We start from the raw sequence: 22,808 nt of genomic DNA, 5'->3' as shown, positions 1-22,808 counted from the left end.
GGATGGGGGATGGTGAGACTCGTGCTACTGTCCCCACCGTGGACGCCGAGGTGCGCACCACGTGATCCTACATTATACACGGACAGGCAGCGCCCGGTCGATCGTGTTCAGTGCATTCTCAGCGACGTGGGCACTGTCAACCCATTTTACAGATGAGAAAGCTTAAGTCCACGGCGTCACGTCATCTGGGACTTGTACCAGGGCCTATCTAACCACTAGATTTTTTTTAATGCGTGTATTTTCAAATTAATTTTTAATTATGCAGGTTGGACATGAATACACTCTCCGTGTAAAAATCTGAAACGTTTCCGATGAAGCTGCCTCTGCGGTCCCGCCCCTTCACTTCATACAGGGGACGGAGGCGTGGCAAGGACAGGCCACGTGCAAGCAGACCCACAGCCTGGGCACCTGACTCTTGGCCCGGAGCCTTCTCACCCACTCTGAGCACTGCCCGGCTTTGTTTGCCCCTGAGTGGAAACAGACCACCACCGCCCTCCTCACAGGAACTCAGAGTCACCCCTCGCCCCGCCAACTTCTCCCTCTGCCCCCGGCCTGAGTCCCCAGGTCCCTGCGGCAGAGCCCCTGTGTACCTGGTCAAACTTGATTCTCATAAAGGCTTTGCCTCTTCTTGGATTTCAGCTCCTTCAGCCACTGGGGAGAGGGCTGGTCCGACCTGAAACCACAAAGGCAGCGAGAGGCGCGTGTGAGCTGGACCAGGGTCCCCCCTCGGGCAGGGGCTGCGTGGCCCCCAGCTCTCCACCCTACGCCAGGATGCGGGCTGGAGCAAACGCTCACAGGTGGCAAAGAGGGCCATGTTGATATGATTAATAAGTAAGAAGTAGAAATTAGCCAAAGCGCCCAGCAGTGGGGAATGTTAAATAAAATCACGGTATATCCATTCTAGGAAATCATCTGCAGCTACAAAAATTCATCTCGTACAAAGTTATTGCCACCACCCATTTGTCACCTACGTAGCTAGCTGTCCATCTTCCATCTCTCTACCCAGGCAGGTGCCTGTGATGGTTAGTTTCATGTCTCAACTTGGCTAGGCCATGGTACCCAGATATCTGGCCAGACATTATTCTAGAATGTTTCTCTGAAGGTATTTTTTTCTTAGATAAGATTAATATTTAAGTCAGTAGGTGCTGAGTAAAGCAGATTATATGCTCTATAATACGAGTGGGCCTCATCTGATCAGTTGAAGACATTAATATTAACAGGAAGAGACTGACCTCCTAGGAAGAAGAGGGAATCCTCCCAGCAGACAGCCTTTCAGCCTCAGCCCGAAACTCTCCCTGGAGCTCCGGCCTGTGGGCCTAGTCTGCAGATTTTGGACTTGCCAGCCTCCATGATCACGTAAGCTAGTTCCTTAACATCAATCTCTCTCTCTCTCTGTGTGTATATATATATATATGTGTGTGTGTGTGTGTGTATTAAATATAAATGTGTGCATGTGTATAATGCTCTGTTTCTCTGAAGAACTCTGAATAATACAATGACCATGAGACACAGAAAGATGTCTGTGGCTCGCACCTGTAATCCTAGCACTCTGGGAGGCTAAGGTGGGAGGATTGCTTGAGGTCAGGAGTTGGAGACCAGCCTGAGCAAGAGCGAGACCCTGTCTCTACTAAAAATAGAAAAAAACTAGCCGGGCATGGTGGTGCATGCCTGCAGTCTCAGCTACTCGGGAGGCTGAGGCAGGAAGATCACTTGAGCCCAGGAGTTGGAGGTTGCTGTGAGCTAGGCTGACGCCACAGCACTCTAGCCCAGGTGACAAAGCGAGACTCTGTCTCAAAAGTAAAAGAAAAAGAAAAAAAGATGTCATTTGTTTATGGAATGTTAACAGTGGTTGTTTTTGCAAAAGTGAGATTTGTTTTAACTTTTTTCAAAATCAAAGAACACATGAAGTACTCAAATGATATGTGCACAGCTCAGTGAATTTTCTGACTGAATACATCTGAGTAACCACCACCTAAATAGTAATATTTTTGAGTTTTATTTTTTACTTTCTACTCGGTAGTTTTCTGTGTTCTCAGAATTTCTTATAAGGAGAACGTATCATTTTAATTAAAAAAAATTAATAAAGTCATCACTGTTTAAAACTGTATTGAAGAGAAAAACCATGCTTGTGAAGACTGTTTAACAGGCATGGGACAATGTTCACGTGACACATGTAGCAGGAATAAAAAGCTACACACTCATCGCGATCTCAACTCTGCAAAAAAGAAAAAGTGGAAGGAGAGATGCCCAAATATTGACAGCAGTGGTCTTCGCAGGGTAGGATCATGGACAATTTTTTTCTGTTTTATATTTTTATGTTTTCTAAACTTTCTGCAGTAAACATGTACGACCTTTATAACCAAACACACATGCACACACAGGACTTGACGTGTTTTGATCTCGGAGGAAGCTCCTGGCCCCCGTGGCCCGGGAGGGCTCGGGAAGCTGCTGACTGGGTGGGGTGGAGGTCTGTGGCTCAGGGGACCAGGGGACAAGGTGACTCTGGAGCTCTGGGGGCAGGCCTCGAACTGCTGTGCCCGCCACCCTAGCAGTGAGAAGGGAGGGGACTCCTGGGCAGACGGGGGCCTAGGCTACCCCAGACTGTGGCCAAACCTTGCCCAGCCGTAGCGGCACGAGCCCAGGCCCCCACAGGTGCCTCTGAGCCCTGCACCTAGGGGCTCCTCCAGCCGCAGAGAAACGCAGGTGCCGTCAGCTGACTCTGGAGCCAGCCCCGAATTCTGGCACTGCCCGGGCAGGGAGGCAGCATCTCAGCCGTGGCCTGTCTCTCTCCAACCCTCGCCCTTCGCCTCCCACGACCTGCTCCGTGCCCTGGCAGTACTCACTGTGCGGGGCTCCCGGGAAAATCAGGCTCCTGGCCTTAGCACACCCCGTGGCTTGAGCCTGGGACCCCCTCCCGCTGCCCCCCTATTTAGCTAAGACCAAAGTGCTCATTGAGACTCCGCTCCAGTATCTCTGCAGCTGTGACACCAAAGCAGCCACAGGCAATATGTAAACAAATGGCTGTGGCCGTGTTCCAATAAAGCTTTATTTACAAAAGCAGACAGGGAGCTGGATTTGGCCTGCAGGCCATAGTTTGCCAGCCCCTGCTCTGTCCTCATTTGTTATAATTTCAGCCCTAGTGTCACCAACAGTCCCCCCGGCATCTGTGCACTAACAGTGCTCAGAGTAAGAATCCACTCTCCTTTAGCGAGCACCTCTGCATGCTGGGGCCCACGCCGAGGGCTCTAAATACACTCCTAGTGTCATACCCACAACCACCTTGGAACGTTAGGATGGGTAGTAAACCCACTGGTCAGACGAGGAAACTGAGGCTCAGAGAGGTCAAGTGACTTTTCCCAGCCAGGTCCTGCAGCTCTTAAGTGGCACAGCTGGAATTAAACCCCAGCCGTGAGACCTTAGATCCCACGCTTTTCACCACCCCCCCAGCTGCTGGGACACCCCGGTCTGAGAGCCCCGTGGGGCAGGTGCTGGGCTGCGCTCATCTCTGCACCGAGCAGGCCCCGCCCAGGAACGGGACAGGGTGCGGCCGAGCTGAGTGACTCTGACTTTCGCTCTACCTGGCTGTGCCTTTGATCCCCCTTTCTCAGGTCTCCCTAGTCTCCCAAGACAAATGTCCTTCCCTGGAGGGTAAGAGGAGGGAGGAGGCCTCAGTTTCCCCATCTGTCTGGAGAGGTCTAAAGCAGATCAGGAGTTTTCCAACAGCGGAGCCCTGGTTTTCTGTGTAGGAGGTGGCAGGCCGGGGGGGCAGAAGGGAGGCCCGCTGCCATGGCTGCCGGCCCCCTGCTCCTTCTCTGTTGTATTTTCCAGAGATCAGAGAGCTGAGCGGCCACACAAACAAAACTGCTGTGTCTAGAGAAAAGAAGAAGCCGAAACTCTGCTCTGTGCAAGCGCCTCTCAGAGGTCCATCCTGAGTCCGGGAGGGGAGGGGCTCTCTCCCCCCAAGGCCGCTCACCTCTTGTCCTTCTCCAGGCCGGGGGGCAGCACGCGGCTGCCCAGCACCCCAGGCTGGAAGGGGGACTTGGGGGCCTTGGGCTGCGGGGCCCGGCCGGGGGCCTCACCAGGACTGTCCACCTCTGGCCTCTTGTGCAGCTGGGCCTGGGGAGAGAAGAGAGCTGAGTCTATAAACCGCCTTTTGTCCGGGGAAGGGCCCCACGCGGTGACACTGTCAGGCCTGCTGAGCCCTCTCCAGCCCTGGGCCCCCGAGTCTGAATGGGCTCAGGCAGGAAACCGCTGAGAAAAAGCAGAGGCCAGGCTGGGGTCGGAAGCAGCCGCCCCGGACCATCAAGACCAAGTGACCACCCCAGGCTCCCAGCGTTCTCGTCCACTGCAAAGCCGCTACTCACGGCGCTCTCTGAACGCGGCTCGCCGCCCCCTCCACCGCCCTGACGAGCTAGATGCGGACAGCCCGAGGCTCAGTCCCACTGGGTCCCTCACTCCCGAGCCCGTGTAAACAGGTGCAGTTCGGACGGCCCTTTGGGGGCGCCCAGGAAAATGGCAGCATAGATCTTCACCCATTTCTGGAGGGTGTGTTGGGAACGGAATGACTTAAGATAGCGTGCAGAGAGTCCCCCCGGGGACCTGGGGTGTGAGCGTGGCGGCTGGCGGCTGTCTCCCGGGCAGCGCCGGGTGGCCTCAGCAACAGCGTCACTACCGCTGGCAGCCCCTGCGCACGGAGCACTCAGCATCCGGAGTCCGCCGGCCTCGGTTCTCTGATGACTGCTAGCTTGTTTCGCACGTACGAGATTCTTCTCGGGGTAGAGCCCGGCTTTCTCCGTTTCACGAAGGAAGTCACGCAGTTTTCAAGAACTGGGGGGTTCATGCTGTGTCCGCCCCATGCCCAAACTCCGGGACTCTTTCCAGAGCGAGCCCTGTGGCCGCCTTGGGTTGTTAGCGCGGCCGAGCGCGGCCCGTGGCCGAGACTGGGCAGAGGGGCCGAGCTCAGGCTGTGCATGGGCGGCGGGAACCTCACTGCCACAGACTGCCGCGGACTCGAGCCGCGTTCGGGGACCCAGGGACGGCCTCAGGAGTGACTGGGACGTCCACAGGGAGCCCCAGGGCCTCTGCCCCACCCATAACCAGGGCCTCCTCTCTGCCTCCCAGATTAGGCTGCCTTGTAAGAGTCATTCGTTTTTGATGCTTAAAAAAAAAAAAGGCAGAAGACCTCTGGCCTAGTTCAGTGGCTGAAAGATGCTCACATTTTGAGAGCCTGTAAAGCCAACGACAGAGACAAGCATGCATCCATGATTTATTGGCTTCTTATCCTTTCAAGAAATGACAGAGGAAAGCCAAACTTCCATCTACCAAGGGAGTGACAAATCCACGATCCTGCCACGTGAGGCTTCGGTGGCCTTCAGACAACAACTGGAGTTGAGGAGTTCTACAAAGAAACCAGGCTTTTTTCTGCCCTACTTTCTTCTTCAATACAATGGGAGATGGTCACTGCTCTTCGGCAGGGTTCCTGGGGCCACAAAGAAGAGTTTGCAAGTGCATGGTGCCTGGCACACAATGGGGGGGGACAAAGTGGCCCCTTCCTTGCCTGAACTCAGTACCACTCACCCCACCCCTGCTGGAGCCGCAGGTGTGGAGGAGGAGGGGCCCTCTACTGTCACTCAAAACCGTGCAGCGTGGCCCCAGTGCTGTCTTCCCGAGTCACCTGGTATTGAAACGATCATTTTCCGTGACTGCCTTCACTAGCAGCCCGGATCACTCAGGGGCCTCAGAAGGCTGGGCGTGCTCACTCGTTTCCCCGCCCCGGGCCCGGTGCCTGACATGGATCATTAGCCCACTTTACGGATGAGTAAGCCTCAGAGCAGCAGGTTTAGGGGAGAAGGAAAGACAAAAAGTAGAAATCAAGAAACACAGGGCAACCGGCAAAACCCGGATAAGTTAACAGCGCTGTTCATAGTGCCGCACGGAGGCCAGTTTCCTACCTCTGACAGCGAGCTGTGCCCACGTGAGAAGCCACCCTGGGCGAAGCTGGGTGGAGGGTACAAGGAAGCCCTCGGTACTTTTCTTGCGACTTCCTCTGAGTTGCAAACTACTTCAAAGATGAGAAAGAAGGAAGGAAGGAAGAGAGGAGGGAAGGAAGGATGGAAGGGAGGGAGGGAGGGAGGGAGGGAGGGAGGGAGGAAGGAAGGAAGGAAGGAAGGAAGGAAGGAAGGAAGGAAGGAAGGAAGGAAGGAAGGAAGGAAGGAAGGAAGGAAGGAAGGAAGGAAGGGAGAACCCTGCTCTTGTTGCTGCTGTGGTCAAGGACCACGGCCACCGGGCGGCTCTTGGTGAGGGGTGTGGTACCTTCAGCACCGCTGGGTCCACTCCTGGAAACACAGGCGTCCTCTGAGGATGGCTGACAGGTGTCCTCTCAGCCCCAGATGGCTTCTCCTCCTCATCGGACTCTGCCTTCTTAGGCGATTTCTCTTCTGTTGCAAAGAAAATGGCACTGAAGTCACCGGCAGCCGCCACACACCTAGGGCCTATGGGGACGGATACTTCGCACACAATATCTCATGCATGCGAGACTCTCAAGAGCCCTGCACTGTTACTGGCCCATCTGACAGATGAAGACAAACCCAGGTGCCTGCTTTCATGCTCTCTCTTTATCGCAACTCTGGAAGATACTGATGAGGACTAAATTCTGATCTTTTTCTTTTGCTAAAAACTCCTTCCCAAGGAGGCCAGCTGGGTCAGGCTGACAAACCGTAAATTCCCACTAAGCGGCTTTTGTTAACCAAATAAAGCAGTGGTTTACTTCCCAGCCTGATTCTGGTATGGCATTAACATCACCTAAAAGATAAGAAGCCCCTATCCTAACTCAAGCATCCTAGCAGATGCCTATTCATAAATTTAAAGCATCTTAAAGCATCCTAGCAGGCGACTATTGTAAACTTAAAACGTCCTCTTGTCTGGACCTCCCAGAGTGCTCACACCCTTATCTTTAAATAAGCATATCCTTTCTGGTCTTCTAGATAAAGTCTAACTCTCTCAGCCAATTGCCAGCCAAGAAATCTTTAAACCCACCTATAACCTGTAAGCCCCCCCCCCCCCCCCCCCCCCGAGATGTCCCACCTTTTTGGGCCAAACCAACGTATGCCTCTCATGTATTGATTTGTGACTTTGCCTGTAACCCCCGTCTCTCTGAAAATGTATAAAACCGAACTGTGACCCAGCCACGGCGAGCCCACTTGCTCAAGGCCTCCTGGCAGTGGCTCCAGGTCATGGTCCTCAAATTTGGCTCAGAATAAATCTCTTTGAAATTATTTTGCAGAGTTTGCCTTTTTTTCCGTGGACACTGACAACAGGCAGAGCAGGTTTTCTCTGGAAGGAAGGCGCAGACAGTCCCACCTCCTGGGCCCCTGGCTCACTGTGAGTCAGAGAAATAGAAGGAAATCTTTGGCAGAGGCAGGAAAGGATACAGGAATGTGTTCGGCCAATAATGTGCTGGGATTATGCTCTTAGACAGGAGCGTGCAGGGCTGTGAGTCTTGTGGAAGGGCGGCCCGAAGGTGGACCCAGAAGCCACTCCCGTTCCAGGACAACCCCACCCTCATGCCTGAGCCTCAGTGGATCTCCCAAGCGAGAGATTCAGGTGTGAAGGGTGAGGGGTTTCAGCCTCCCTGCTACCTGGACACTGGCGTGGCATCCTGAGGAGTGGGGGAGGGGAAGGAGGGTGACCAAGGCAGGGCCTGATCCTCTGGAGCCCCCCCCCCAAGCAGGGAACTGAGGCACGCCCAGAAAGCGCAGGCCTCAGCCGTCCCTAGCCCCTGGGCGGCTCCTGAAGGCTGGTGGTGCCACGCCCCAGCTGAGGGTATCTGTGTGCTTTTGTCCCTTATATGGTCTTCATCTGCTCCAGGCAGCTTGGCTCAGAAAACCAAGAAAGCATGCAGAGACAAGTCTTCACTCCACGCACTTTAACGTTTTCTTTAATAACAAAGATGGGACGGGAGGGGGAGGGATAACTCTCCAAGCAATCGTTGGAGGTGTCTGGTCAGAAGTAGTGCCTCTCAGCTCAGAGTCTGGTCTGACTCCCTACTCTTTGACACAGGCAAATCCCAAATGAACATAAGCACCTATAATTAAGCTTTGGGGGGCTTAGTGGGGAGGTTAGCTTCTACAGTTTCCACTGCAGGAAGAAATTTTTTGTTTTCTTCTGAAAAATATCTCAAGGCTCTGCAGGTATAGACAAAAATATAACTTCTTAGCAAAGCATCAAGGATCTCCATGATCTGGCCCCTGCCTACCTTCTCAGCATGGCTCCTGCTGTTCCCAGCTTGAGTGACACTAAACTGCTTAAAGATGCTCCTGCCGTGTACACACAATGTTCTTCCCATACTTCTTATCCCTTTGATCCTGTTGATACTTCTGCCTGGCATACCCTTTGCTAGCTAATTCTTATGTGTTCTTCAAGATTCACTCACGTTGCGATACAGAATGCAGCCAAAGCAATCCTTAGAGGAAAATGAATAGCCTTAAATAATTGATTAGGAAACAAAAAAGACTGATAATGAACTGATCTTTCAACTTAAGAATCTAGTAAAATACCAAGCAAGCAAACCTAAACAAAGTATAAAGGTGAATTTAGTAAGAATAGAAACAGAATAGTCAATCCCAGTGAAGTTGTGTCTCTCTGCCTCTTATAACCCAAACATCCTCAATTAACGCATCATCCCTCAAAACATTTTTACCTAGTTTCTGACAACCTCTGCAGAACAAGAAATCAGTTTCCTGTGTAATTGTGTCCTTAACGCTCTAAAGCCTCCTAAGTTGAGAAGTTCTCCCCAGGGTTTAATCTAAAATCCTTCCTGCCGTGCAGTGCGGCATCTGGGGAGGGGAGAAGGCGTGGGTGGGCGCGTTACCGGTGGAATCTTTGAACATCCACGTGCTGTCAGTCTCTTCCAAAGGAGACCTGCTCCCCGACTCGCTGACCCGGCTGTGCCGGAGGGAGTGGGAGATGGGAGCCCGGCGGCGGCTTCTCTTGCTGAGCTGCACCCGGGTCTTGAGGGCACTTGAGTCGAGCACTGAGGTTTGCTTTAGGGGCGGAGGGAGGGAGAGGACAAAGAGGAAGGGAACCATCAGTTAAGGCCACCATCCAGGGTGTGTGTGCACAGCTTTGCTGATACATGAGAAGCTAAATTATTTAGGTGATACATGGGCCAGCGTTTTCCACGTTTTCATGGTAACCTAAACCCCCTAAGCCTAGATTTCTCCACGAAACATACCATACATGGGCTGACGACAGGAATCGGGTGCAGCAATGAACCTGGAGTGCCCTGGCACACAGTAGGTGCACATGGAAGCGCCTCCCCCCTCCTGGTGACTTCACACTGGCAGAAACGCTAGAGCAAGACTCAGTACGCAGCAGGAGCTCAATAAATGTTTGTTTGTTGAATGAATAACTAATGGGATTTACCGTCTAACTAAATCCTTATGTAAACTGTGGTCACACAGAGTGCCTGAGCCGAGAGGCTCCCCGTGCGGCCCTTCCTTTGCTCATACCATCTAGGGAGCAGGTGGGAGGGGGCGGGGCAGTCTGCTGCCCACCAGGCCTTCACTTCCACGCATCCCTGAAGACCTGCGCTCTGAACTAAGGGTTTCCAACATCACCACTATCGCAGGGAAAGGGCCTGGGGTGCAGACCGCCCAGGTGGGCCCCGCAAGTCGGGGGGTAGCGCCTGGCTTAGCAGGCTTCCGGGTGATGGTGGTGAAGCGTCCAAAGGTCTGTGTTCAAACCCTGCTCGGTTCCAATCATGGCTGTGTGACCTTGGGCAACGCACTTCACCTCTCTGAGCTTGGGTGTCTGTGTTTATAAAAAGGAGATAGTCGTAGCATCCCTGTCCCGGGGTGGCCAAGAGAATTCCCCGAGCTCAGGCACGGAAAGCCCTTGTTTGAGGCAGTGCCTGCCCAGGGCCCGCGGCTCAGGGCTGTCACCGCACAGGGCTTCTCTCTTGCTGGCGACCTCCTGTTCTTGCGTGACATACTGGTTCCTCCCCCTCGCGTCCTTTTAGGAGAAATTCTGTCACCCAGGGCTTTCTAAGCCTGCGACGGTGGGCCCGTTTTAGCGGGTCACTTCCTGGCGGTGGCAAGTGACAGCTGGCCCACTGGGGGTGGCGGAGGAAGCTCAGCCTTGTACAGCTGCTTCCCAAACCAGCCACAAGGGTATCCTGCGGGGGGGGGGGGTTGTGTGGGACCAGGGGGACAAACAGAGGGACAGAGGGGGGACAGACGGAGGGACAGAGGGGGGACAGACGGAGATCACACAGTGCCTGCTGCAGCCGGAGACGGGCTGGCTGCTCCGGCCACTTCCTAGAGCCGGCTCTCCACACTCGGGGAGGGCAGACAGTGCCATGTACACAGGGCCCACCTCGCAGCCTCGCCTGGCTCGGGGCCCGATTCCTCAGTGTCTTGCCTTCCCGTCCAAGCTCCCAACAGCCCCCGAGTCATGGCTGGCATCGTACATACACAAACCTCAGTGCGGCTTCCATAAGCTGCACGCCTGTGCTTGGGGGCACCGGCCTTTACAATCACTCAGAGACAGCTTGGATTTCCCAATCTGCAAGACGCACAGGAAGTTTCGCCCCAGGGGTTCCTAGCGTGTGTGTGCGTGGGCCTGCGGCCAACACTCGGCGACTGTCATTAACGACACACACTGAGAGGGAGTTGCGTGGTGTTCCGGGAGGAAAGTCCAGCAAGGTGTGCCATGGCGCGGTGACATCACGCTAGCATGTGAGCTACAGCAATGCTCGGCATGTGCCAGATCTCAACAAAATGTTTGCTGAATGAATAACTGAATACAGCACCTAACTAAATCGTCACGGCACCCAGAGAGGTGGGTGCGTCCAGGGCCGTGTCTATACGGCACTCGGAGTGCCCCAGTGAAGACGGGGCTGGCACCTTTCTCTGCCTCCGCCTTTATCTAGAGGTGCCGGTGAGAGACCTTGGACGTACTTAGGAATTGAATCCCCTTTGAAGCCCTGCAGGGGCTCAGAATTATCCTGAGCAAACCCTAGCTTCACGCTTAGAATTACAAACCTCAGGCAGGACACTCGGGGGTAAGAGGTCAGACTTCCTGCTTACCTGGCAGGTGAGGGCTCAGGCCAGGCTCAACCGGAACACCCTCGGTTGTATTTGAGTACAACCGGGTAAGAAAGCGGAGGCTCCGAGAGAGGAAGACACGTCCCCCAAGACACACAGCGGGTGCACGGCAGCAGCGAGTCAAGCCACACGCACGAGCGAGTCTCAACTCAAAGACGGTGCCCTCTGCACCCACCACCGGGGGCCCTGGAATGCAGAGCCCACCCCCTGAAGGGGCAATTCACTGGGAGCTGCTGGAGCTCCTTCTAAGCACAAAATGGCTATTTCCAACGCGGCCACATGCGCCTGGCTATTGACTTACATCGATGAAGGAAAAGTCGTCCGCTCCCTTGGCGGGGCAGGCATCCGGTGGTGGAGGCCCCTCCGCCCCGTCCGTGGACTCCAGGTCGGTGCTGGAGCGGTCCACGCTGGCGCTCCGCTGGTCCCTGGGGCAGTCGTGCTGGTCTCCCGCAGAGGTGGGCTCCGTTTGGGAGGACAGAGAAGACAAGCGGCTACCGGGGGGCTGCCTCTGGGCCGACGCGGCACTGCTGTCCGGGGACTCGGCGGCCGAGCTGCGAGAGAGGAGAGGAAAGGGGGGGGACATGGTCGTGGAGGCGTCCCAGGGAACAGAATCTCAAGTAAAGAAGGTGGCACCGTTCACGGGACCACCTGCGACACCTGGCCAGCCAGGTGCAGAATAGGAGGAGTCAGCCCCGTGCCATTCAAGACCCTCTAGCCCTGCCCTGTCCCATGTGCAAGGGGCTTGTCACGGGTGGCTGCTGGGCTACTGCCATGTGGCAAGCAAGAGTGGAGACGTTGCCCTGAGTATAAAGTGCACGCTGGATTCGCAACACTTCGAATGAAAGAAAGAATCTAAAATATTCCATGAGTAACCTTTCATGTTAATTACATGTTGAAATGATGGTATTCTGGATCTGCTGGCTTCAATAAAATATATCGTTGAAATTAATTTCACTTCCTTCCTTTTACTCTTTTGGTGTGGCTCCTAGGACATTTTAAATTGCATGCATGTCTTGCCTACGCAGCTCACGTTGTATTCTCTTTTTTGTTTGTAATTGACGCATAATAATCATACATGTTTATGGGGGCAGAGGGCTGTTTCAATACATGTATACAATGTATGACGATCAAATCATCACTTTGTATTTCTATTGGACAATGACAGCCTGATGTAGATCGAAGGATTACCCACGGGAGTTACCCACGGGACAGGAGGGGCTGGAGAATCTCCTACAATGTTTCATTTTCCCATTCATTCACGCAATAACAATTTAATTTACTATGTGCCGGGCACTGTGCTAAGAACTGTGCCATCTAACCTTCTCCACAATCCTGTGACGATTATTTCATAATCTTATAACCTCCGCAATACTATGAAAACCTCATGAAATTAAGCAGGAACCTTGTTCGAGATGAGGAAACTGAGGCACAGAGATGAATTAACTCGCAGAAAGGGGCAGAACTAGGATTGAGCTTAGGCGGCCTGACTCCAGAAGCCAGGAGTGGATCTTGGATCTTGCCTACTTCTGCAATCTCTTCCCGTGACAATATATTCAGGGACCACTCTGATAATTGGAACCACATAAGACAGAAAATTTATAAATAAGTCAAGGCATGAACTCCCCCCCTGCCGCCACACCCATAAAAAAGAAGTGCAAGAGAAGAGCATAGCAAAGCCTCCCGGGCACAGGAGACCCTTACCTTGACAAGGGCAGGTGGGCACACTTGATAGGTGAGTCTATGCTGAAAGGCCCTCCCTGCCCCCGCCCCCAAACTGCACCCTTTAGCAGAACTCTCAGCCCCATACTGGCATTTCCCCACGCCTTTCGTCAGCTTCGGGATGATTCCATCACTTGGAACTCGGATGACGCTGGGGGTTGTGGGGTGGAATCCAGGCGACTCCACAAGGGACCAGGGAAATGCCGCCGCGCAGGCAGCAGGTGGCAGCGCTGCCCAGGGCTGGGGGCAGGACCGCGCCTGGCCGGCGCGGGGGCGGGAGGCTGCAGTGCCGCCGCCGCGCAGCAGGGGGCGCCCGCCCGTGGGAGCGCCCAGGTGGGATCCGCCAGGTGGAAGAGCGGGCGGGGAGGGGGATGTTCCGGGGTCACAGGGCGACATGCGCAAAGCCCAGGCCAGGGATTCCGGCCCTCTAGTGAGATGCAAGCCCGTGAATGAAACACTGACGTCTCACAGTTGGGGGAGAGATGGTTTTCACAGGTACTTAAGAAACCTTCGCCTCCCTTTTATTTGTTCTCATGCATTTGCGATTCCATCCTCAACCCAATTTGATCATGGATGACTTCACCATTTCTTTTTTATTGTGGTAAAATCCACACAGCATACAGCTGATCAGTGGCATTTAGCGCAGTCACGGTGCCGTGCAGCTGCCACCAGTGTGCAGTCCTGGCACACGGCCGTCACCCCAAAGGAAACCCGGTGGCCGGCGAGAGTCACTCCCTGTCCTCCTCCAGCCCAGCCCCTGGTCTGCTTCCTGTCTCTACAGATTTGCCTGTCCTGGATATTGCATGTATTATTTTCTTTATGATTGTTTTGTACTTTCTCAATTTCTTTTATTGTTTTGTTTTTGCAGTAAGAACGGTTTCCTCTTACATTTTCAGACAAAAGAGTTTCTACCAGCACAGAAATCGACTCCGGCCCAGATGCCCATCCCCGTAGGCTGGGCCGCCCCCCCCAGCCCCCACCCGCCGCGTGCACGTCCTACCTGTCCCTGCTGTGGCGCTGCTCTGCCCACGTCCCATACTGGCTGTCAGCTTCGTGCACCAGAGTGTCGGTGTCCTTGGCCTCGGGGGTCCGCCTGGAGAAGCACTGCTTCAGCTGGTCCTGCAGGGACGAGCCAGATGGGAGAGTCTATCAGGGGACACGCTCGGAACCCCAGTCCCGGGGGACGCAGAGCACACCGCCTGGCCCCCAAGCTCAAACCTGTCCCAGTTCCCTGCTGCCCTCGGGGCGGGGCCGGTTGTGGTGGCTGAGCACTAGGTTTGCCGGAGACGCTGCAGGACGCAGGACTTTAGGTGCTGCGACTGGGCGAACTGAGACAAGGTGGCCACCCCACCTGGAGAGCCCCCAAGACTCACCGGGCGGGTCAGGGCACCCAGCCCAGGAGCCCACCCCCGCAGCATTCCCCCCCACCACCAGCACCACCCGACACGGCCCGAGCTGCACGGGACTTGGGCCAGGCACCAGGCAGAGCTCTGACATCAGACCCCCTTGCTGAACAGCAGCCCCTCGACCCGCCTACAGAGCAGGTTTTATTACAATCCCCATTTTACAGATGAGAACACTGAGGCTTAAGGAGGCAAAGCGACGTGCTCAAACAGCCAGGAAATGGCAAAGTGGAATTCAAGCCCAGTCGGGCGTCTTGCACCCCAAGCCCAGGCCACTGTGCCCCAGGCAGCATCAACCCCTTGGTCTGCTGCCGCCTGGTCAGTTGCTGGTCTCTGTCCTTGGCCTGGACCCTCCGAGGGGGCGGGCAGGGAGCAAGGGCGCTGGCTACCACAGAGCGGGACGCGGGGCCAAGGCCATCAGTCTGCACGAAACAAGAGAACTGCCGCTTCCCTGCTTTGTCCGCTTGGCACATTAAAAGCCTACCCCTAGCAGTGGGGCCGTTGAACTGGCTGCCACTTAGGCCCCGGCTTTACCGCGAGGGGGGAAGCCAGAGCTCCCCAGGCGAGACCAAACGCCAGTCCCTTGTCTAGGCTACCGGCACGGTGACGGTTCAGATGGCCTGGCTGCCTGAGCTTCGAGTGATGCTCTCGGTCACCATCTTTTTGATGAGGAATGTGGAGGTGAGGATAAGGGGGCAAGAGCGACCTTGCCTCCAAATCCCGAGAGACCGACAGGGCCACCTTCACCCCACACGTTCCATTTGAGGTCAGGAGGCATATTCTGCTGGGATGTGCTTCAGATCGTTCATCCCCTGCTCAAAAACCCTCAAGGGCTCCCTGCTGTCCTCCTACAGAAACTCCAAGGCCCCTTGCAACGGAGCCCCAAATTTTCTGTCCCGTCCCATTCCCTGCTCTTGCTCCAAACAAACTCCCTACCTTACTTCCCCCGACCTCCTACACGCCGCGTCCCACATGAGCCCACAGGTTCCCGGCCTCGGGGGCTCCGCTGGTGCTGTTCCACCTCCCCATCCGCCCAACTTGGCCGGCGTTATTGCAGCCCATGGCGACCACTGCGCCCCTAAACTTCTCGCTGCACACCCTGGATCACCTATCAATCGTACCGGGCAAAGTGGGACATGTAAGTCATTTACTCAACAGATATCTATTGAGCACCTACTGTGTGCTGGGCAGTGGAGAACCGGGAGTTGGGGGTGGGGGGCGGGTCTCTGCAGCTGGGCAGAGGTGCCCGTTAAGACTGGGGGCTCCAGCACCTTTGTCCCCTTGGGGCCTGGCTGCACACAGCAGGCACCTAATCGGAGGAGGTGAGCTGGCTGGTCCTCAGCGATCTACGTCCTTCCCCGGGAGGGGAGCGGCCTCTTTTCCGCTTCCTCGGAACCATCCTTAGCCGAGTAAGCATATGTGGCCCGGCAGAATGAGCGAGTGCCTGGGAATGCCGTGCTGTGTGACCTCGGGGACACCACGCCCCTCTCTGAGTTGCAGAGAAGTTACAAGGATTCGGTGAGGAAATAAATGGTGGTCACCCCAGGGGCCCAGATGCCAAACGAGACGTCCCAGGTGACAGCTCCTAGGATAGGGCCTGGCATTCAGGAAACACCCAAGAAACGCTCATTTCCTTCCCATGCTCTCCCTCTTGCCTTTTGGGGATACTCGTGCACCCCATCATGTTCCTGGGAATGCTGCCGGTGAGGTGCATGCAAGGACAGGAATTCAGAACCAACCCCCAGGTCGCCTCTGATAAACGGCCACACTCACAGACCCTCATAGCATCTGCCGGCCCAAACACCTCATTCCACTGCCCGTAGAGCCTGGTCTTTCTCCAGCTACCAAAGGAATACGTGCTCATCGCAAAACATTCAGGAGTTCCAGAAAATCACAAAGAATACATTTTAAAATAACTCATCACCCCAAGACAACGTGCTTGCATAGTCCCATCCAGAACTTTCCGAGTGACCTCCTCTGCATCGTCATCTTCAATGGCTGAAGACTATTCCACAGCGAATGCAGCATCATTCAATCAACCAGTCCCCAAGTGCTGGGGCTTTTAGGCTGCTCATTATTTTTTCACTGCCATAACCAACAATATGATAAACATCCTGAGACTATTCCCATCAGAGAAATGCCTAAGTATGGAATCGCCGGGTCACATGTAGCACCTCTCTCAGGCTTTGGCACCTGATGATCCAGCCAGACTCGGGACAGGCTGCCCACGCTGCAGGTGCGCGGCGTAGCACGGGGACGCTGTTGGCACGCTGTAGGGACGGAGTCAGACCCCCTCTAGGGTCGCGTTTATGTTTGTGCCTCGAAAGGTCACCTGCCACGCTCAGAGGCATGACGCCCTTGAGGAATTCTCCCCGAGACCCGGGAATGGAAGCGGTCATTCAAGTGCACTTTCAGATGCTTTTTTTTTTTTTTTTTTGAGACAGTCTCATTTTGTTGCCCAGGCTAGAGTGAGTGCCGTGGCGTCAGCCTAGCTCACAGCAACCTCAGACTCCTGGGCTCAAGCGATCCTCCTGCCTCAGCCTCCCAAGTAGCTGGGACTACAGGCATGAGCCACCACGCCCGGCTAATTTTTTCTGTGTACATTAGTTGGCCAATTAATTCCTTTCTATTTATAGTAGAGACAGGGTCTCGCTCTTGCTCAAGTGCAGGCACAAAGTGACCAAGAAGGGGAGAGACGGGGGTGAGGGATAGAAACTTACCTATTGGGTACAATGAGCACTATTACTATTTTAGTGACAGACACGCCTAAAGCCCTGACTTAAGCATTATACACGGGTATCTATGTAACAAAAACATTTGTAACCCCTTAATATTTTGATATTAAAAAAATTGTTTTTAAAAGACCAGCCTGAGCAGCATAGCAAGACCTGGTCTCTACTAACAACAACAACAACAACAAAAAAAAACATCTGAGGCCGGGCGCGGTGGCTCACGCCTGTAATCCTAGCACTCTGGGAGGCCGAGGCGGGCGGATTGCTCGAGGTCAGGAGTTCGAAACCAGACTCTTGTAAAACTTTCTAAGGGTCGGATTGTTTTATTCGCTGGAAGGCAGGACGTTCTTCCCCTTTTTCGGCTGCTGTGAAATCCCTGACTGACTGTGGGGCAAGCAGATGTCCAGCACGGAGCCTGAGATACACATGGCAAGTTAAAAGGCAGACGGAAGAGCTGTGTCCCAGTTGGTCCCCATTTATCAATGTCCCCAGTGCATACCTCAGTTTTGTCACTGGTCAAAGGGGGTTAACCGAATTCTGTGATTTAGGCCTGGAAGGACCCTCTGAGTCCATTCAGTCGGCCCTTCTTGTTCAGAGGGGGAAACGGAAGCCCAGAGACGGGGACAGCTACGGGGCTCTTACTTCTCCTGGCGTGTGGGAGGCGGTGCCGGGGGCTGGACCCCAGGCTCCTTGCAGCCACCAACACGCCACCCACACCACCTTCTTGCCAATGCTCCAGGAAGCTGCGAGGAGGAAATGCACGTAAAAAAAATGCTCTTAAGAAAACCTTAAGAACTTGGCAGGTTTGAAAACTGCTTGCTCGGACTAGCTCCGCGAGCCCCAGAGCCACTGGTGAGAGAAAACTCCGGGCTCTTGTCTTGCAGGCAAAGAGGACTGGCCCAGCCTGGCCCCGGGCCGGCGGCTCTCCGATGTCCACGCCGGGGACACCAGGCTAACACGCTCCTCTAAGGGCCGTGTGAAAAACACGCCAATGCACATGTTCTGAAATTTAAAACGCACACACCCTTAACTCAGTAACTTGAGTGCGAACACTTTATCTCAATGAAATCATCAGACGCACTCACTTGTCAAGATATATGAACACGGGCACCACCCTGCAGGATTAGCTGTCATTGCAAAACACTGCAAACAACCTAGGGGTTCAGTGGAGGGAGACGGGTGAAACTCAGTATTCGCACAATGGATAAAGCGCAGCCAAGGTAAACGAGGTTCAGAAAGGATATTTACCTACCATCACTGAAAGATGTTTGCCATACGCTAGCAAACATAAAAAAAAAATATTAAAAAGGTAGCAAAGCAATGTGTGTTGTGATACCAGCATTGTAAAAATAAACACATAAATGCGAGTATATGCAAAGAAAAACATCTGGAAGATTCCATGGCAAATGGTTAACAGGCCTGCTGTGTGTAGTGAGACAGCAGGTTGCCTTTTTATGGGTATTTTATTTACACACTTATAATTTTATATCCCAATATAACCAGATGATAAAATTAAATAGAACTGATTAAATCATGCGTCCTAGTAGTATTGTATTGTACATGCCATGCATTAAGAACAAGTCAGAAGAGGGCTCTTATTTGTTAATCTACACCAGAGCTTAGCAAACTTTCCAGAAAGGGCGGGATAGTAAAGACTTTTGGCTTTGTGGACCGTACAGTGTCTGTCCGAGTTACTCAACTCTGCCATTGCTAACTGGAAAGTAGCCCGGGCTAATAGGTAAGTGAATCCGCATGACCGTGTTCCAATAAAACTTTATTTATAAAGTAGGCGGCTGGCTAGATTGGGCCCCCAGGCCACAGTTGCTGATCCCCGGTCTACGGGGAGCCGTTTCCTTCATGACTGTACACGGCACTTAGAGCAATGCCTGGCAGCTGGCAGTTGTTGTAAAGATTTGTTGGAGGAATGTTTCTGGAAAGAATTTTTTTTTTCTAGTGCGTAGGTGTGAGCTTCTTAACCAGAAAAGGCAATGCGGTTATGGAGAGGTTGGGGAAAAGGGAAAACACTGTGCCTGCATGCACTTAGGGGTGTGTGACACATCCGCCTAAGACAGGACCCTGAGTCAGGACCGTGACGGTGGCACACGGCCGACAGAGCAATTCCAGAAGTGTGCCCCACCCCCGCTGCCCGCAGGGAGCTCTGTGGTCATGGGGCCTGGGCTGGCGCGGGGGGCACCTGCTCTGTGCATTAGACCATCCTGTGTCCAGGTCACACCTGTAACAGTGACAGTAACAATAACAACAAGGGCTGACACTATTGAGCACTGGCGACATGCCAATCACTCTGCCATGGAAAGCCTCTAACGAATCCGTGAAGTAGGAACATGGGCCCGTTATGCGGAGGAGGAGACCAAGGCCCCCAGAGGCAGCCCGGCATGCCCAAGGTCACCTGGCTCCAAAGTGGTGGAGCTGGGATTTGAACTTGTGGGTTCGCTGACACCCAGGCACTTGTGCTCTCCCCAAAGTTGCCACGTTCTCTTGGCTCTGGCTTGACACTGAGAACGTCACTGGACCCTCAATGACCATTTTACAGACTGGAAAACCGAGGGCTGGGCCAGGGAGAGACGCCCGGTCAGCCCTCTGGTCAGCACGGTCCATCGCTAAGTGTGCCCATGGGTGGGGTCGTGGCTGGGCCAGGAAGAGAAGGGGAAGGGGTGGACACGGTCAAAGAGGGGTCGAGTCCCCTGTTTGTCTCACACCCACCCCGCACCCCTGGCTTCCAAGGCTGGTCTTTGGGAAGGTCACATGTGTGTGTGACCTCCACACACGTCCTCTGGACAGCTCCCTTCCCGGTGCTCCGGTGATCAGCAACCTGAACCTCGAACTTCTAGGTTGCAGATGCGAAATGAACCCACCCCACTGCCCTGACACGCTGCAGTCGGGGCAGGGTCGCAGTCTGAGCTAGGGCTCTGCGACGGGGCAGCCGGGGGCGAATCCAGCTCTGCCACTTGCTAGCTGTGACTCAACCTTTCTAAAACCTCGACTTCCCCGTCTGTGAAATGGGGATGGAGAGGACGCTTAGGGGAGCTGGGAGGATTGCGTGACGTGTCTGGCGAGAGCTTGCACACGCCTGGCCGAACGTGCGCATGGTCAGCGCTGAACAGATGCGGGCTCACGTGACAGTGACGACACCCACTGTTAAGGTCCCCAAACACATCGCTTGGGCAGACGCTGCAACGGCGTGCTAACAGGGCTCACGCGGCCCGCCGGTCCCGCCAGGTCCCTGAGTGTCCCCGACCTGGAGGTCCGCCGGCCGCTCCCCACAGAGGGCACGCTGGGGGAGGTCCCACGCCACAAAGCGATCCCGGGCCCCAGCCCTGCAGGACAGGGGAGTCATCCACCACGGCACGCGTGGCCCCGGCAGGGACATGCTGTCTCCACGGGACAAGTGCCACCCAAAGCGACAGGAACACACGCTTGCAATTGGTCCTCAGGGGGAGCATCCAGTTTCCCGACAGGGCTGTGGGCGGGGGCTTCCGCGCAGGCTCTAAACAACAGCAGCAGCGGGGCCGGGAGGCCCAGGCCCGGGACAGCCTCGGGCGTAGGGTCCCCCCGCCCCCGGGAGCCCAGCCAGCCCTCTGCAGCCTGCTTTCCAGGTGTCAGGCGTGGGCAAGGAGGCGATAGGAACAGTAACAACCACAGACTCTACGCAGCACCGCTGTGTGCCCGGCACCGCCTCCAAGTCCTTATGTAGAGCTTCCCGTTCAATTCCCGTAACAGATGCGATGAAATATCCCCATTTCGCAGACAAGGGAGCTGAGGCTCCCGTTAAGCAGAAACAACAACAACAAACACTTGCACAGTGCTTACTGTATGCCAGGCCGCCACATTCAATCCTAAGAATCGGGTACCACTATCGCCCCCACTTTCCAGATGGGAAGACTGAGGCCCGGAGACGGAGGAGCCTGGTTCAACCCCAGGTGGTCGGGCTCCAGGTGTGCGGCCTGTTCCCCGCCCACTCTGCCAACACCTGTTGCAACTGCACCCAGGAGCTGCTCCTCCGGGCGGCATTTCGGTCTGGTCTGTGAGCCGCTCGCACCGCTGGCCTGGGGTCTGCGTGGAACGTGTCCCTAAAATGCAGCTCAGACATCGACTCCCCGGCAGGCCGCCCCTGGCTGCTCCCATCCCCAGGTGGGCCCTGGGGACCCGCGTGGACCCTCCTGTGCCCACTCCATCACAGAAATGACCGTGCTGGGCTGTGGTTACTGTTTGGCTGTCTTCTCCAGACTGTGAGCCCCCCGAAGACAGTCACTGGGGGGCTGTTTGCCCCCAAATCCCGGCGCCAAGTTTAGAGACAGCCGTTGCAGACAGCAAGCAACTCATAATGGCAGACGAACGAGTGCACGAGTGACTAAAGGAACCCATCAACCGTGCCTGCCCCTCTCTCATGACTACGAACAGACTGCTCGCACAGACCTGGCTGTGGGGCGGGAGCGTCGGTTTCCATCTACGCCCACTGCAGTTTAATTCCTGCTGCTTTTTAAAACCATTCAACCGTCTTTTACAAGACGCTGTGTGCCTTGTGCTGACAGGCAGTGAAACGAGGGTAGCTGGTGTGAGAACATTTAAGGTGCACAATAGGAAAGATGGATCCCGAGGGAGGGGGATCAATCCCCGAAATAATCAGGAACCTTGGTGCAGAAGGAGAGGGAGGACCACAGAACATTCTAGAAGTACTGCCATACTCTTGCATGGAGACAGGAAAATCTGATTTCCCTTTTAAATCTAAAGTTCTATTAATAAAAGTTCCACAGTCCTAAGAGTTCAGATGAGCCACGGGGAAGGGGCGCTTGGGGCTTTGGGAAATGTGTTTAACCTAAACCACAGAACGACTAGGACGTGACATGCTACGTACTTGCTAGAAAGGGCTGCTAAAAGGAACAAGGCCGCCGTCAGCGTGCTGCCCGGAACCACCTCCACCACGCACGCCCCACGAGCGAAGCAAGGTGCGAGCTGACAGGTGGCGCGCCAGGCCATTTGCATGCGCGGGGGAACGTGAATATTTGAAAGTGCAGAGGGGACCTCCCGGGGACACACGGGAGAGCAGAGCCGCAGGAGCCCCGTCTCCCAGAGAGGGACTGGGGGGGGGGGAGAAGTCCTGTTTTTTATTCTAACTCCTCCTGTATTTTGTAACATTTTCAGCTGGCAAAATAAAAAGTAAATTTTAAAACTGTATAATGAATGATACATAAATATATGATTTTTTTTTATGTTTCCCAGCATCTCCTCTGTGCCCCCACCCACCCTGCCTTGGCTCCTCTCGGAGGGAATTCTTAAAACAGCCTGAGCCAAATTTGACTTCTTTCTCTGAAACATCACATGTCAAAACATCTCTCTCACTGTTTATTTCAGGCAAGGGCTCAACTTGTCAGGTGACAGAACTGCAGGCTTGAAGCGTAAGCGTAGACCCGGTGAGAAGGGAGGGAGCAGGTGTGCGTGCCCCCCACGGGACCCCAGTCCGCCAGACCGAGGCCGAGAGCTCTCCCCCGCTGCAGGACACGGCCACCAGCCCAGCAGTGGTCTGTGGGCACGAGCACATTCTGGTGTCCCCACATGGCTCCACGCCCCTCCTGCTGCACACACACACACACACACACACACACGGTACATATATACACACACAAATGCACACGCACTCACAGGTGCATACACGAAGAATACATGTGTGTATATACACACACAGATGCCCATATACAGAACACACAGGTGCATACACATAGACATGTATGTATATATACACACAGATGCACACACAGACACGTATGTATATATACGCACCAATGCATATACACAAAAACAAACACATATACACATAATACACATGAATATAC

General features: G+C 54.5%; 1 protein-coding gene across 3 annotated transcripts in view; it reads right to left on the bottom strand.

The window, feature by feature from the left end:
- The window catches only part of KIAA1671 (KIAA1671 ortholog), a 186,192-nt gene that overhangs the window by 5,596 nt on the left and 157,788 nt on the right, over positions 1–22,808 (bottom strand). For all 3 annotated transcript variants that reach the window (XM_075996649.1, XM_075996651.1, XM_075996650.1), the window contains 6 exons: positions 13,825–13,943; positions 11,407–11,656; positions 8,870–9,041; positions 6,313–6,437; positions 3,974–4,116; positions 591–673 (listed from right to left, as the gene is read on the bottom strand). In XM_075996649.1, the coding sequence (XP_075852764.1) occupies positions 595–673; positions 3,974–4,116; positions 6,313–6,437; positions 8,870–9,041; positions 11,407–11,656; positions 13,825–13,943 (888 nt within the window). In that variant the 3' untranslated portion in view covers positions 591–594. The remainder of the gene's footprint in view (positions 1–590; positions 674–3,973; positions 4,117–6,312; positions 6,438–8,869; positions 9,042–11,406; positions 11,657–13,824; positions 13,944–22,808) is intronic.

Source organism: Microcebus murinus, chromosome 22 (genome assembly GCF_040939455.1).
Source record: "Microcebus murinus isolate Inina chromosome 22, M.murinus_Inina_mat1.0, whole genome shotgun sequence".
In the NCBI taxonomy this organism is placed as follows: domain Eukaryota; kingdom Metazoa; phylum Chordata; class Mammalia; order Primates; family Cheirogaleidae; genus Microcebus; species Microcebus murinus.
This window is presented reverse-complemented; position numbering and strand designations above follow the sequence as displayed.